This window comes from Phascolarctos cinereus, unplaced genomic scaffold (assembly GCF_003287225.1).
Source record: "Phascolarctos cinereus isolate Bilbo 61053 unplaced genomic scaffold, phaCin_HiC Scaffold_9;HRSCAF=440, whole genome shotgun sequence".
In the NCBI taxonomy this organism is placed as follows: Eukaryota; Metazoa; Chordata; class Mammalia; order Diprotodontia; family Phascolarctidae; genus Phascolarctos; species Phascolarctos cinereus.
Genome location: NW_027556402.1, coordinates 212,963,999 through 212,977,922, shown reverse-complemented (window position 1 = coordinate 212,977,922; position 13,924 = coordinate 212,963,999). Strand labels below are relative to the sequence as shown.

General features: G+C 43.1%; 1 protein-coding gene and 1 pseudogene across 1 annotated transcript in view; one reads left to right on the top strand and one right to left on the bottom strand.

Moving 5' to 3' along the window:
- Nucleotides 1-782: 782 nt before the first annotated feature.
- On the bottom strand, nucleotides 783-1,537 carry LOC110218921 (biogenesis of lysosome-related organelles complex 1 subunit 2 pseudogene; annotated as a pseudogene).
- A 2,202-nt stretch (nucleotides 1,538-3,739) lies between these two features.
- The window catches only part of TMEM41B (transmembrane protein 41B), a 46,086-nt gene continuing 35,901 nt past the window's right edge, over nucleotides 3,740-13,924 (top strand). The window contains exon 1 of the mRNA XM_021001951.1: nucleotides 3,740-4,049. Coding sequence (XP_020857610.1) covers nucleotides 3,950-4,049 — 100 coding nt within the window. The 5' untranslated portion in view covers nucleotides 3,740-3,949. The remainder of the gene's footprint in view (nucleotides 4,050-13,924) is intronic.

Here is a 13,924-nt window from a genome sequence, read left to right as displayed (position 1 = left end):
TAGAGAATTACATTAGCAGCACTCTGCATACTTATAAGAACTAGACTTAGTGGCCAGTCCCTCATTATACTCATATCACATAGTATCAGAGACAAGATTTGAACCCAGGACTGTCACCAAGCCCCATACCCTTTTCATTATGCCACATTGCTTCTTGAGAGAGCATAAAATCTTGGAATGTCAGAGGTGGGAAGGTACTTAACAGAGGCAAAGAAAAGATCTCCCTGATCTTTGCCCCTGGATGAAGGGTGGCAACTCTTGATCTTTGCCCTGGATGGGGGGCAATTCCTGTAATCTACAGGAGGGTGCTGCCTCCATCCTGTCCCAGATTTAACACTCTGTCCTCCCAAGATCCAGTCCAACCTGTTCCATTGTTCACCTGAGTGTTGCAATATAAGCCAGTGGGTCTTTAGCCTTAAGTCATAGGATTCTAGATTTAGTGCTAGAAGGGACCTGAGAGTTTATCTTCCCCCTCATATGCTTGTTGACTTTCCTCATTTGCCTTTGCACAGACTGTACCCTCTCCCCCTTCCTTCCCCCTATACCCCATGTGCTGCCATGCTCTCTATCCTCACCTCCACCTCTTGGAATCTGTGGCTCTTCTTTTTTTTTTCTGGCAATTGGGTTTAAGTGACTTGTCCAGGGTCACACAGTTAGTAAGTGTCATGTTTGTTTGGTCTGAGGCCGTATTTTGAATTCAGGTCCTCCTGACTTCAGGGCCAATGCTCTATCCGCTGCACCACCTAGCTGCCCCACTGTGGTTCTTTTTTTTTTTTTGAGGGTCATAAGTCGGCATTTATTATTTAAGTTGAGGCACAGGTTATGAATGGGGTGGGGGGGAGGCCTAGGGGAGAGGGAAGAAAGGAGGAGACAGGGAGACGAGAGCCTCTCCTTTGTGTCTGCTCCCGACGGGGCTGATCCAGATATCTGAGCCTTGGTCCAGGGCACACAACGAAGCACAAGATAAGATGAGGTTCCAGGGGCTACAGGTTTAGGAGACATCGAGGGGTGGCCCTCCAACCAGAGGTGGGGGCTGGGATTCTCCTTGGATCAGCAGCACCGCTTCCTTTCAGAAACTGCAGTATAGCGATAAGTTCCATCGCACTTATTTCAGCTCTTAGGAGACATTCTTGTGAAGTCTTTGTGCTAATGAATGTTTTCATCGCCTCTCTAGCTTCCTGTACTTTGCTTCTAGTTTCTTTGAATACGCATCCAACGTGTAAGCTGCCTGCTCCAGAGCTGCTGCTTGCTCCTCACTTAAAGTGATCTGATCCAGACAAGGCTGAAGGGCCGCATATCTCTGGTTTAAGTCCTTTAGGTTTCCACTTAGGTTTACTGCAACATCTTTCATTTCTAGATACTTCAAGCTAGTCAGTTTGTTCATATTTTCCAGAAGTTTATAGTCTTCACTGGTGGCTGTCAGCTCGCCAGTTAGGTACGTGGCCATTTTGGAGAACATGTCCTGGCACAGCCCCGTGATGTCCGCCTCGGCGGGCTCCGTGGCCTCCTCAGCCATCTCCGCCACGGCATTGTCTAGGCTGGGGAAGGGAAGAAGGAGAAGGAAGGGGGATGGGGGAGGGGAGGGGAAGAAGGGGAGAAAAGGGGAAGGGTGAAGAGTCGGAGAAGGAGGTAAGGGGAAGGGGCCCCCTGTGGCTCTTCTTAAAGTCTCTGCTCAAGCGCATCTCCTTCAAGAGGCCTGTCCTGGAGTTGGGGTAGGGGCAGAAGCCTTTCCTCATTCCCTTAGTCATGCCACATCCCCTTGATAACTGTTTAGGGGTTGAGGGAGACAAGGATTGGAGGAAATGAAGAATTCAGTTTTCTATACATGGAGTTAGAAGAGGTGGTAGAAAGGGCTTTGAGTCCAAGGATCTGGCTTTGAATCTTAACTCAGCTACCATTCCATTTCAGCTATGGACTACTGAGTCACATTCTGGTGGGGTCTTACCAGCAGGCACTTGAAGGGGTCAAGGGCTTTTGCAGTTGTTATAGCCCAGGAGGTCCAACTTCTTGTCCCTTAGACTTCTTGTCCCCCACTCTTGGAGGCTAGAATCACAAAAGGAATATATTCTATACCAGAGGTTCTTAATCTTGTGTCATGGCCTCCTTCGGCAGTGCTGTAAATGTCATTGTTGTTGAGTCATGTCCAACACTTTGTGACCCCTTTTTGGGGTTTTCTTGGCAAAGAGACTGGAGTGGTTTGCCATTTCCTTCTCCAGCTCATTTTACAGATGGGAAACTGAGGCAAACAGGGCAAAGTGATTTGCCCAGGGTCACACAGCTAGTAAGTGTCTGAGGCCAGATTTGAACTCACAAAATGTTCAGTCCTTTTTCAGCCATGTCTGACTCTTTGTGGCCTCATTTAGGGTTTTCTTGGCAAAGATCCAGGTTTGCCACTTCCTTCTCCAGCTCATTTTACAGATGAGAAAGTGAGGCAAACAGGGTTAAGTGACTTGCCCAGGGTCACACAGCTAGTAAGTTTCTGAGTTCAAATTTGAACTCAGGTCTTCCTGACTCCACTTAGTCACCTGTTGCCACCTAGCTGCAGTAAATAGCTAGCATTTATTAGGGAACTTTTAGGTTTGCCTTGTTTTACAGATTCTATTTCCTTTCACCCTCATGACAACTTTTAGGTGCTGTTATTATCTCCATCATACAACTTAAAAAAACAAAACAAAACTGAGATAGACAGAGTTTATGTGATTTGCCCAGGATACACAGCTATTCGGTGTCTGAGGGAGGATTTGTATTCAGGTATCTCTGCTCTCCATTATCACAAACTTCCAGAAGTAAGCTTACCAAACATCTTCCTGGTTCCTCTGTTCATGCTCCCAGGACCGGACCTTCATTATCTAGTCCTCCATTATAACTGCATAATAAATTCAACATATAACTTTCAAAGCTACCCCGCTAGTAGGAGATTCTGTCCTCTTCTGTGCGTTAAAATATGTGTATATACATACATAACACATTTGGGTATGTATACATGTATACATACAATATACACACATATGTATACACACATATGATATAAAATCCTCTCTCTTTTTGGGGGCCGACTCTATCGCTGTCCCTTCCTTCCTCATAGCTCCTCCTTCATTGAAAAGATGAACTCTGTAACAAATATGAATAACCAAACAAAAAAAATCTTCACATTAGTGTTATCTAAAATTTTCTATTTCATACTGCAACTTGCGGCTATCGCCTCCGCCCGGAGGTGTGTGGCACGCTTTATCTTTAGCCTTCTGGGATTGCAGTTGGTTGCTAACTGCTTTGACTGGCATTTCGTCAGGATTTCTGCTTAGTGCAGTTGAGCACACAGCTGCCACTAGATAAATGTTTGCTGAATCGAAATGAATTGTAATTTTGTTTCCTCAGTTAGCAACTGGGGAAACATTGTAACCAGATAGCAGCGGCTTGGAGAAATTCAGCGTAAAGACTTTAAACTCAGCGGGTTTACGTAAAGGTCTGAATCGTCTTGCATGCATTAATTAACACAAAGGCTAAGACTTCCGACTCCCTCCACCCCAATCAGAAGAGTCCAGGTCACAGTCTTAAGTGATTACACCTCGCAGCCTCCCGGCCCAGCGGCGAGCACGGGCGTGGCCCCAAATGCGCATGCCCCACGGCCAACGGAAGACGTAGGAGGAGGGGGCGGGGTTTAAAAGCCGGCCTCTCCCGTGTCGCGGCGGCTTTTGTGGGCGGGCCCGCGCGCGCTCGCGAGATTTGGGGGCGGAGCAAGGGGGCGGGGACAGGAGGAGTCGCTCTGAAGGGGGCCTGCGGAGGTAGGGGTCGCCCGGGGTGAGGAGGCGGCGGCGTCTAGGAGGCGGAAGTGAGCCCGGGCCGCCCCGGCAGAAGCTGTGCGTGCGTGGAGACGGCTCCGGCTCCGGCTCCGGCCCCGGCGTCGTGAGGGAGCCCGCGCCTTCCCCTGGTCCCCTCCGCGGCGGCGGCCATGGCTAAAGGCAGGGTCGGGGAGCGGGCTGAGGAGGTGGCGGCGGCCCCAGCGGGGCCGCGGGACCCCCCGGACCAGGCCCTCGGAGACTCCCTGGAAGGTGAGGCGGTCGCCCGGCTCCCCGAGGGTCCGAGCTGGAGGCTGGAGGGGTGGGGAGCGAGCCGGTAGCCGGGGAGGAGGGAGAAGCCAACTGGGAGGATCTGTCAGTCAGTCGACAAACATCGCCGGATACCGCGCTGGGGGCGAAGTGTCGCGGGTGCAGAGGCGCACCAGCAGGAGCAGCGTGAGCAGGAGGGGGTCAGGGGCCTGAAGACGAAGTCCCTGGAGGGGACGAGGCTGATCCTCCCCCCGAGTCCTACAGAAAACGTAGGACCCTGCCGTGGTCTCGAGCGTAGTCCTCTCCTTATGCAGAGGAGCAAGCAGCGGAGGCCCAGAGAGGGTAGGCGTGAGCACCCCGAGGTCCCTTGCACAGGCAGAGGCGGGATTCTATTCCATTCCCTCCGGACACTAAACTTCATGTTTTCTGCACTTCCCCAGGCTCCCTGGTATTGGAATGGGAGGTGACTCTGTGTGGGTTATCTCTAAGGCACTTTGCTGGGATACAAAGGAAAGCAAAAAACAATACAGCCCCTGCTTTCAAGTTGCTCCCTGTCTGATGGGGGAGATGACATGCAAACCCCTATGTGCAAACAAGAGTCTTAGTGCCGTTTTAAGCTTTAATAGCTATGTGGACCGCCATGTATAAATAACAGACCCACAGGGAAGGCGTTAAGGTTAAGGACGACCAGAAAAGCCTTCTTCCAAAAACCATTTTGGTTTTCGTCTTCGAAACCCAGCTGTCTATGTCCAGCACAGGGCCTGGCACATCGTAGGTAGTTAGTCAAGTTAGCAGGCATATATTAAGAGCCATCTATATGCCAGGCCCTGTGCTAAGCACCGGGGATACAAAGAAAAGGTAAACTAGCCTCCCCCCCAAAAAAAACCAAAACAAAACAACCGAAAAACCTACAATAACTCTAGTCCCTCCGTGCTTTTAGGGAGCTCACAGTCTATGCTTATTGAACAAATGAAAATCTGATTTTAGATATGAGATTGGCTCTCCTGGTCATTAAATTTTTTCCAGTCTAGGCAGCTTTTGTTGCCAACTAAAGTGTTTAGTAATCTGTATAAGAAGCTAGTTTTATTTTGCTTAATTGCCTTTTCTGTAACTTGAGCCTGTTTAGGAATGATTGGTCTGTACATAAAACATCTTAAGTTTGTAGTGTCAAACTATTATTATACAGGAGCCAGGTTTTTTTACATGCCTAAATAATGACCCTAGATAATAAATATTTTGAATCTAGCTTGGCATGGACTAGTCATTTCTGCCCATCAGTCAAAAAAAATGATTAGGCTTCTAAAAACTCTTAAAACCTATTCATTTGAAGTGGTCAAAAGAAGTAGACGTTAAGTATACTGGCCATTCAGGTAAATTTAAATGTTTTCTGTGTTATCCTGGCACTGATGAGTGAAGAGAGGGTTGGCCATGTTCATGAACTACATTACTGTTAGTCTTGTATATATGAAGAAGAGATGTTAGTGTTAATATTAATCACTCTTTGTGGAGTGTTGTGCTAGAGAATAGGGGAACATACAGTCCAGTAGAGGGAAAAGGCACAAATACATAATATTGCATATTGTAAGTGATTAGAGAGTTGTAAATCATAGTGCTACCTGAGTTCTGAAAACCAAGGTTGATGGTGTCAGGGAAGGCTTTCTCGACTAGGCTATAGGTGCTTTGTGGGAAGCTTTGGAAAGGAGAAGTTGACACTCATCCAAAGAGAGGAGAGCCACAGAACACTGAGATTGTAAAGAGACTTCAGAGTAGGAGAGTGCTGTTCTTGTTCCCAATGCAGAAAGAAAACCAGTTTGACTGGAGGTGGAGTGGTTCGAGGGACAATAGTATCAAAACCAATTTCCACTCAGTACTCGCATGAAGACTTCTCTTTGGTTTGAGACCACAGTTGATATTTGAAGAACCTGTTTTTGAGAATGTTGTGACTTCATCTCTATGCCAAAATTAAATATTTTAGTGACACCTATTACGCTTCCACCAAAATTCTACTCCATCGCCTTTCACAGGTGACTGTCCACAGAGCTCTAGCACTTTTGAGATATTTCCAAGCTGGAAAAACCTTGAATATTTATGGCTCAGCAACAGATAACTATCCTAGCTAAGTTTGGAGAAGCTTATACTCAGAAGGCACCCTACCAGGTGTTGAATTTTGATTGGCCACAGCAGCTCATCTCAATGTTGTCTGTCTACCCTGATGTAGAGAGAATGCCGTTTACATTGGTGAAGTGTGTATCAACATTAATTAAAAATACAGGATCCTTGAAATACTGTATTGAATTAGGTATATATTAAGAACTGACTTTCTTCTGAAGGAAGTTTTACAGTTTTGTTCATCAGACAGAGATATACATGAGATGGGTTTTTTTTTGTCCTGACTTATTTCATTAGTGTAGGGAAGTCATTGGTGAAGAGACTTCTTTTACCACTGTAGATCAGCATATCTTACCAACTTGAAATCTTAGAGGCACTGTGTGTCACATAGGCCCATATGTGCTAGAGGAGATACTTGAACTCAGATCTTCTGGCTTTGACGCAAGCTTTCTGTCTGTTAAACCATATTGCCTCTTATATGTAAGATAATAAAAATGCAAGGCAACATGATGAGTTTTCAAAATGAGTGTTGTCTGCATTTCAGCTCAGAGGAAGATGAGAGCATCAGTTGAGGCTAAGTAGAGGCATAAGGAGGAGAAGGAATTTGAAGGAGGGATAGATTTTCTGTAGGGCAGAGAGGAGAATTGTGGCTTTAAAACTCTCTATGTAAGGAAGGTGGGACCAGCAAAATGGAGACTTGAGTGAATGTTGAAGAGACTAACTTGTCAGAGTAGTGGTGATATAGGAGGTTGGGTAGAATAGGATGGCACCAAATTGTGGAACATCGTGGATTGCGCCACCTAGCTGCCCGCTTTTCTGTCCATGAGATCATAGGTTTAGAGCTAAAAAGAAACTTAAGAGATTCAACCCCTTCCTGTTATAGAAGAGGAAGCTATAGGCTAGAGAGGTTAGGCAACTTGCCCAAAGTCATAAAGGCAGCTCTGAGTCTGGAATCAGGAAGACCTGAGTTCAGATTTGATCTCAGCCATGTACTAGCTGTGTCACCTCGGACTTAACCATATTTGCCTCAATTTCTCATCTGTAAGATGAGCTGAAGAAGGAAATGGCAAACCTCTCCAGTGTTTTTGCCAAGAATACCCCAAATGGGGTCATAAAGAGTTCAACTGACTGAAAGGACTCAGCAACAATGTCATATATTCAGTAAGTATTTGATGCAGAATTTGAACCCAGATGGGTGGTTTTGACACATATCAGGGAGCCATTGAAGTTTTGTAAGAGTGATAGGATTTAATGGTGGGTGCAGAATAAATGGAGGAGGTTATAAGAGTCCAAGTATGCGGTGATCAGGGACTAGACTAGAGTGGACTCCTGTTCTTCATTGTTGCTTGCCATCTTGGTCTGTTTCCTGGCACTTATTTCATTGTAGTCGCATTCTGAGTTAGGGAAGTGGTTGAGGGAGTGTAATTGTTTTGAGAAAACAATATTTTGGACCTCTGATAAATTTCTTTTTTTAGTCCATTCAGGGTTCTGTCCTATTAGTGGAGAAAGACTCTGAATGATGAGAATAAGCTTGAGAAGAAACTGGATTCTTAAGATTTGGAAGAGAGAATTATTGTGAAATGATTATGTGTTTCTGTTTTTTGTTTTTGGCTAGGCAATGGGGTTAAGTGACTTGCCCAAGGTCACACAGCTAGTAAGTGTTAAGTGTCTGAGGTCGGATTTGAACTCAGGTCCTCCTGACTCTAGGGATGGTGCTCTATCCACTGTGCCACCTAGCTGCCCCCTTGATTATGTATTTCTTAACCACACAACAACACTTTTTTCATTTGGAGCCACTTTGTGATCTAAGAGATTTTAGTCCAGGCTGCAGTGATTTGAATGGGACTCCAAGAAGTAAAATCTTCAGTTGGTTGGTGAGGACATAGTGTTTGGGCTATTTTCTATTCATCATCACTTACTGGGAGTCCAGAGTAGTAATGGGGTTCACAAGGCCAGGACAATGTGCATTACATTGATAAGTCTTTTGTGGATAAGTAATATTTCTTGCCAGATGTTCGTCTTTGATTATTCTCCTGTTGGTTTTGTGTGGTTCTCTTGGGCCAGATGGATTACATCCATGTAAGTAACTGTCTCTATCAGATTTTGGGATCGAAGTGATGTTTCACTTTTATCTTTGTATCCCTAGTGCCTAACACAGTGCCTGGCACTTAAGCTTAATAACTGCTTGCTGATTGATTGCTCCTTTAGGCTTGTTCTGCAGGAAATGCTGAGTTCATTCCCTCTTATGGTAATGAAGCCTGGAGCGTTTTCTTCAGACATCATCAATCAGTGAGTCTTACTTGAATACTTACTTTACCTAGGCTTTGCCTTCTAGGCACAAAATCAGTCAGCAAGTATTAAGCACCTACTAGGTGCCAGGCATTATGCTAGGCTCTGGGGATATAAAGACAAGAGTGAAAAATCCTCTTAATAATCATTCCTGATTAAAATTTGTTAAACAGTTAATCTGTTTGAGAACAGTTCCTGAGCTACTTGCCTTATTTTTTTCCCATTTGTTTTGCTTCAGTTGCTCTGTGGTCTATATTGGCACTGTATTGGTGTTCTTTGTTCATTTCTTTTTGGGGTAAATTTTCATTCTCTTTGTGCTTTTCACCTACTTTTCTTGTCTTCTGTATGTCTCCCTCCCTCTACCACCCATTCTCAAATATGAGGAGCCTGGTTCCCTTGTAATCCTTTACTCTTCCATACTGACAGAGGTTCCCCCAACCTAGCCTTAGGAGGAAGAGTTGACTGTGAACTGTTATGATTTATGAAGACTTCATAGAGGAAGGACTTAGTATTAGGTTTTGGAGAATAGTTAGAATTTGGATTAAAGAGGGTAAGGAGGAAATGATCAAAGATATACTGACAGAAAACTTTGACCTATTCGTAGGTAATGAATAGACCTGTGGGGCCATCTCCAGTCCTCCTGATCTGTATCTGGCCACTGGACCCAGATGGCTCCAGAGGAGAAGGTGAGGCTGGTGACCTTGCACAGCACTCCCTCACTTAAATCCAATTCACTTGCAACTCATGGCATCATCTTCCAGTCATAATCCTCGTTGAGAATGAAGGACAAACAACAACAATAATAAATAGACCTGTTCAGATCCAGTCCAATCCAGTGAACTTGTATAAACATGTATTCAGTACCCACTGTGTATCAGGCACTGGGCTAAGTGTCCGGATGGTTGCAGCCTTCAAGAAGTTTACAGTTTCTCTCATTACAGGGAATTGGGGTTAAGTGACTTGCCCAGGGTCACACAGCTAGTAGGTGGACTCAGGTCCTCCTGACTCCAAGGCTGGAGCTCTATCCACTGTACCACCTAGCTGCCCCAGGGAGTTTACAATTTAATGGGAAGAGACAGCATACAAAAGGAGGAAGGAAGGGAAAAGACACATCAAGGGGCATCTTGCATCTTTCTTGGTAGAGCTGAGATAAGGCAGAGCCGTAGATGCAGTAGAGGGACATGGAGTGAAGGCGAGTAGTGGAAAATAAACCTAGGATGATATTTTGGGGACCAAATTAAGATATTTGGTCTTCACTGACAGTAATCATTTTATTAAGTGACAGTTTTATTTTATTTTGAGATCTGCATTTTTTTACTTTTCCAGCAATTGAAAAAGTAAGAAAAACAGAATCCCTGTTACAAACATGTATAATCAAGCAAAACAAATTGGTCTGCATTGGCCATGTCCAAAAAAAAAAAAAGGCTCAATCTGTCTTTCATTTCGAGTCTTTTAGAATTGTGATTGGTCAGAATTCCTAAGGCTTTCAGAATTGTTTGTCATTATAATATTGAACAGTAGTTATTAAATGTTTGTTCTTTGCAGACCATTAGACTCTGTGAAAAGTATACCGTTTAGATAACTCAGTCTGTGCCCTCCAGAAGTTATAGTCTAGATAAGAAGTCATCGTAGTAGCCAAAACACACAATATTATTTAGTAAGTGTATTAGAAAAAGCAATGCTACGTGAGTTCAGAAGGGAAAGGTTATCTCCCAACCACTGTGGGTTGAGAAAGTTTTCTATAGAAGGTAATGTTTGACTGCCTGTTGAATGCCTTCCCATTCTTTACAACCGAAGAGAGGAAAGGAAAAGCTTTTCAGGCACAGGATGAACTTGAGAGTACAATGTGTATGGGGTGTTGGGGGTAGAAGGGAGAAGGGTGCAGTATGTAAGAGCCCCTAGGGCATTGTCCTATTGTCTAAAGCAGAGATTACGTAAAGGACATGGTGGTTCCAGGTTTTGGAAAAACCTGAATGCTAAGCAAAATAGTTCAGACTTTACTTTGGAGGCAGTAGGGAATCACAGCCGAGCTGAAGAGTAACATGACCAGATCTATGTATAGAAAAGATTATTTTGTCCTGGCAAACCACTGAATGTTTTTGAGCAGAATCGTGCTTTTGAAATATAAACCTGGCAGGTGGGTGAGAAGTGGGTTAGAGGGAAGAGACTAGAGGCAGGAAGATCATTTAAATCTTCTTTATCTTTTTTGTGTCATGAATCGCTTGAGCAGCCTGAAGCCTGTAGACTCCTCAGAATAATGTTTTTAAATGAACAAAATGAGATATGTAGGATGATGAAGAAAATCAATTATGTTGAAGTAAGTTGGGGGCACTTAGGTGTTGTAGTGGATATAGCGTCAGGCAGGAACACCTAAGTTCAAACTCAACCTCAGACTTAGTAGCTGTGCGATCCTGGGCAAGTCACTTAATATGTCTGCCCCACTTTGTAAAGTGAGGATAATAATAGCACCTATTTTGCAGGGTTATTGTGAGAATCAAATGAAAGAATAATCGTAATGCGCTTAGCTTAGTGTCTGGCATAGTAAGTGCTATCTAAATGTTAGCTATTTTTATTCTTAAATGAAGATGTAAATTTTTTTCTCATCCAAGTTCTGGAACCCCTGAAATATATTCATGTTTCCCTATGGGGTTCAGAGGCCCCAGTTTGAGAACTCCTGATTTAGGAGCCTTTGTATTAGCTTGGGTTTAAGGTGATCTTGGCCTGAATAGTGAGGGTGGTGGCATTTTGAATGGACAGGAACAAGAGAAAATGTGGAAAAGGAACTGATAGGACTTAGTGACTGAATAGAATATGAGAGAGAAAGAAAGTAGAGATCAGGGATTTCAAGCTTTTGAGTAGCTAAGAAAGTGGTAGTTACAGAAATAAGAAATCTTGGGAAAGAGAGTTGTTTCATTTTTAGACCTCATTTTGGGGGGTTATAGGTTGCTCAGCATACCCTGAAGATGTAGGACTGGATATGGTTGAAGAAGCTGGAGAAGTCAGGTTCCGAGATACAGACTGGGAATCAGTTGCACAGGCTACAGGGTGAGAGAGAAAAGCCAAAAAAACTGAACCCTAGGCAAGTCCCACATTTAGGGAGACAAAAGGAACTAGTGACAGAAACAGAAACTGGTCACAGGAAGAGATTGAAAAAAGTGTCATTTGTAGAACTCAGAGTTAAAAGGTATTTTTGAGAGGGGAAAGATTAATTGTGAGAAAAGGCCGTCTAATTTAGTAGGTCATTGGTGTCAGTGTTAACAGGTAGAGTACAGTGTTAATAGGTAGAGCAAAAAACAGATAGTAGTTCTAAGAAAAGAATGAGTGACTGAGAAGTAGAATCACTTGAGAGAATTTTGGACATGTAAAGGGGTAGAGTAAAGGATAGTAGAAGTATTCTGTGTGTCCATGCCGCCTCCCCCACTCCCTTCCCCCATAGGGAGACCTGGGCTTGTTTAAAGGCAGAGGGGAGGAAGCCAATCAAGATAGAAAATTTAAGGTATGGGTAATAAGGAGGATAAGTGAGTGAGGAAGGCATATGGAAAGGGAAGAGGTTCAAGGTCAAAGATGAGAGGATGTAGGAGGAAAGGAAATGAATAAGGAAACATGCCAAAGGGAAAAAGGTTTGGAATAGTTGCTACAGGAAATCAAGCAGAGGAGCAAAAGGATTACAAGAGCATGAATTTGTGGTGGTCAAGTTAAAAGTTCCTTGCTCCTTGATATGTGTTTATAATATTTGAATTAAATATGATTCTCTGATCATCCCTTGTAATATTCTTTGGTCTGAGAATAAAAGGAAAAAAAGCAAGTGGGAGAGGGTTGCTTAAGTTGAGGGCTGGTATTATGGGAGATTAAGGAGGTAAGAAATTCTAGAGTGTTAGGGAAACCTTTAAGTGGTAGACCACCAAGTACAGATAGAACAGTGAGTTGTGTAGTTAGCCAGAAGAGGGCTACGTTATGATTGCATATGTGACATGAATGAAAAATCACTAAACCTCTAGTGACTTTTCTTCAAAGAAAAATTAAAACTACAGTCTTCATGTCCTGTTATTATTTGGGCTTAGTAGCACTGGATGTGCTTATGGAATAGGATAGCTGCAGAAAATTTGATAACTATACTTATTATGTGGCACTCTTAACTAGTCATTGATCTTTGTTTGCACTGAAGAATTGGTTTATCTAGAAAAATATACCTACCGTTAAGTAGGAGTTAAAGAAAACCTGTCTTAAACTAAACATACAAGTTGTTTTGGTTTATGTCTTAGTATTTCATCATCCTGTATGAGAATAAGCAGGAAATAGTAGAGAGCTTGGTGCCACTCTCATTCTTAAGACAGCAAATCAGCATTCAGTATTATGGTTTTCTTAATAGGAAAAGCAGGATTAAGCACTGTCTCCCTTTATTTTTTAATTGTGAATTCAGTAATCAATAGCAGTCTTAAACTTCTCAAGACGTGGAAAAGGTTCACAAAAAATCTGTGAATTCCTACCACATAAGTGACTTTTTTTAACTTAGAAAAATAAAACTTTAAACAGGATAACAAATGGCTTTATTTTTTATTTGCATTTCTCTAATTAGCGGCTTGGACAATTTTTTTTATATGATCATTGATAGCATGCATTTCTTCATTTGAGAACTTCCTCTTTTTTACTTTGACCACTTACCCATTGAGGAGTGGATTCCCCCTTAAAAAAAAACCACTATCAAACTGGTGAATTGGTAAGAATATACAGGAAAATGTTAATCTTTTTTTAAAAATTTTATTAGTTTATTTTGATTTATCAACAATCACTTCCCTATGCTTTTGAGTTTAACATTTTTCTCCCCCTTCCTCCCCCCCCCCCTCCCCAAGACGGCACATAACCTGATATAGGCTTTACATTTACATACCCATGAAACATATTTTCATATTAGTGAAGTTGTAAGCAAAAATTAAAACCAATAGGAGGAACCATCACAAAGAGGAAACGAAACTCAACAGAAGAGAAAAAAAATGATAGTGATTCAACTTCCATAGTTCTTTCTTTGGATGTGGATAGCATTTTCCATCATGAGGCCTCTGGAGATGTCTTAGATCCTTGTAATGCTGAGAAGGGTTAAGTTTATCAGTATTAGTCATCGCACAGTGTGGCTGTTATTGTGTACAAAGTCCTCTTGGTTCTGCTCACTTTACTCAGCATCAGACCATATATGTCTTTCCAGGTTCTTCTGAAGTCAGCCTGTTCATCATTTCTTATAGCACAATAGTATTCCATTACATTCATATACCACAACTTGCTCAGCCATTCCCCAATTGATGGGCATCCTCTCAATTTCCAATTCTTGGCCACCACAAAAAGAGCTGCTGTGAATATTTTTGTACGTGTGGGTCCCTTTCCCATCTGTCTGATCTCTTTGGGACATAGCCCTAGAAGTGCTATTGCCCTTTGGGCAGAGTTCTAATTGTTCTCCAAAATGGTTGGATCATTTCACAACTCCAGCA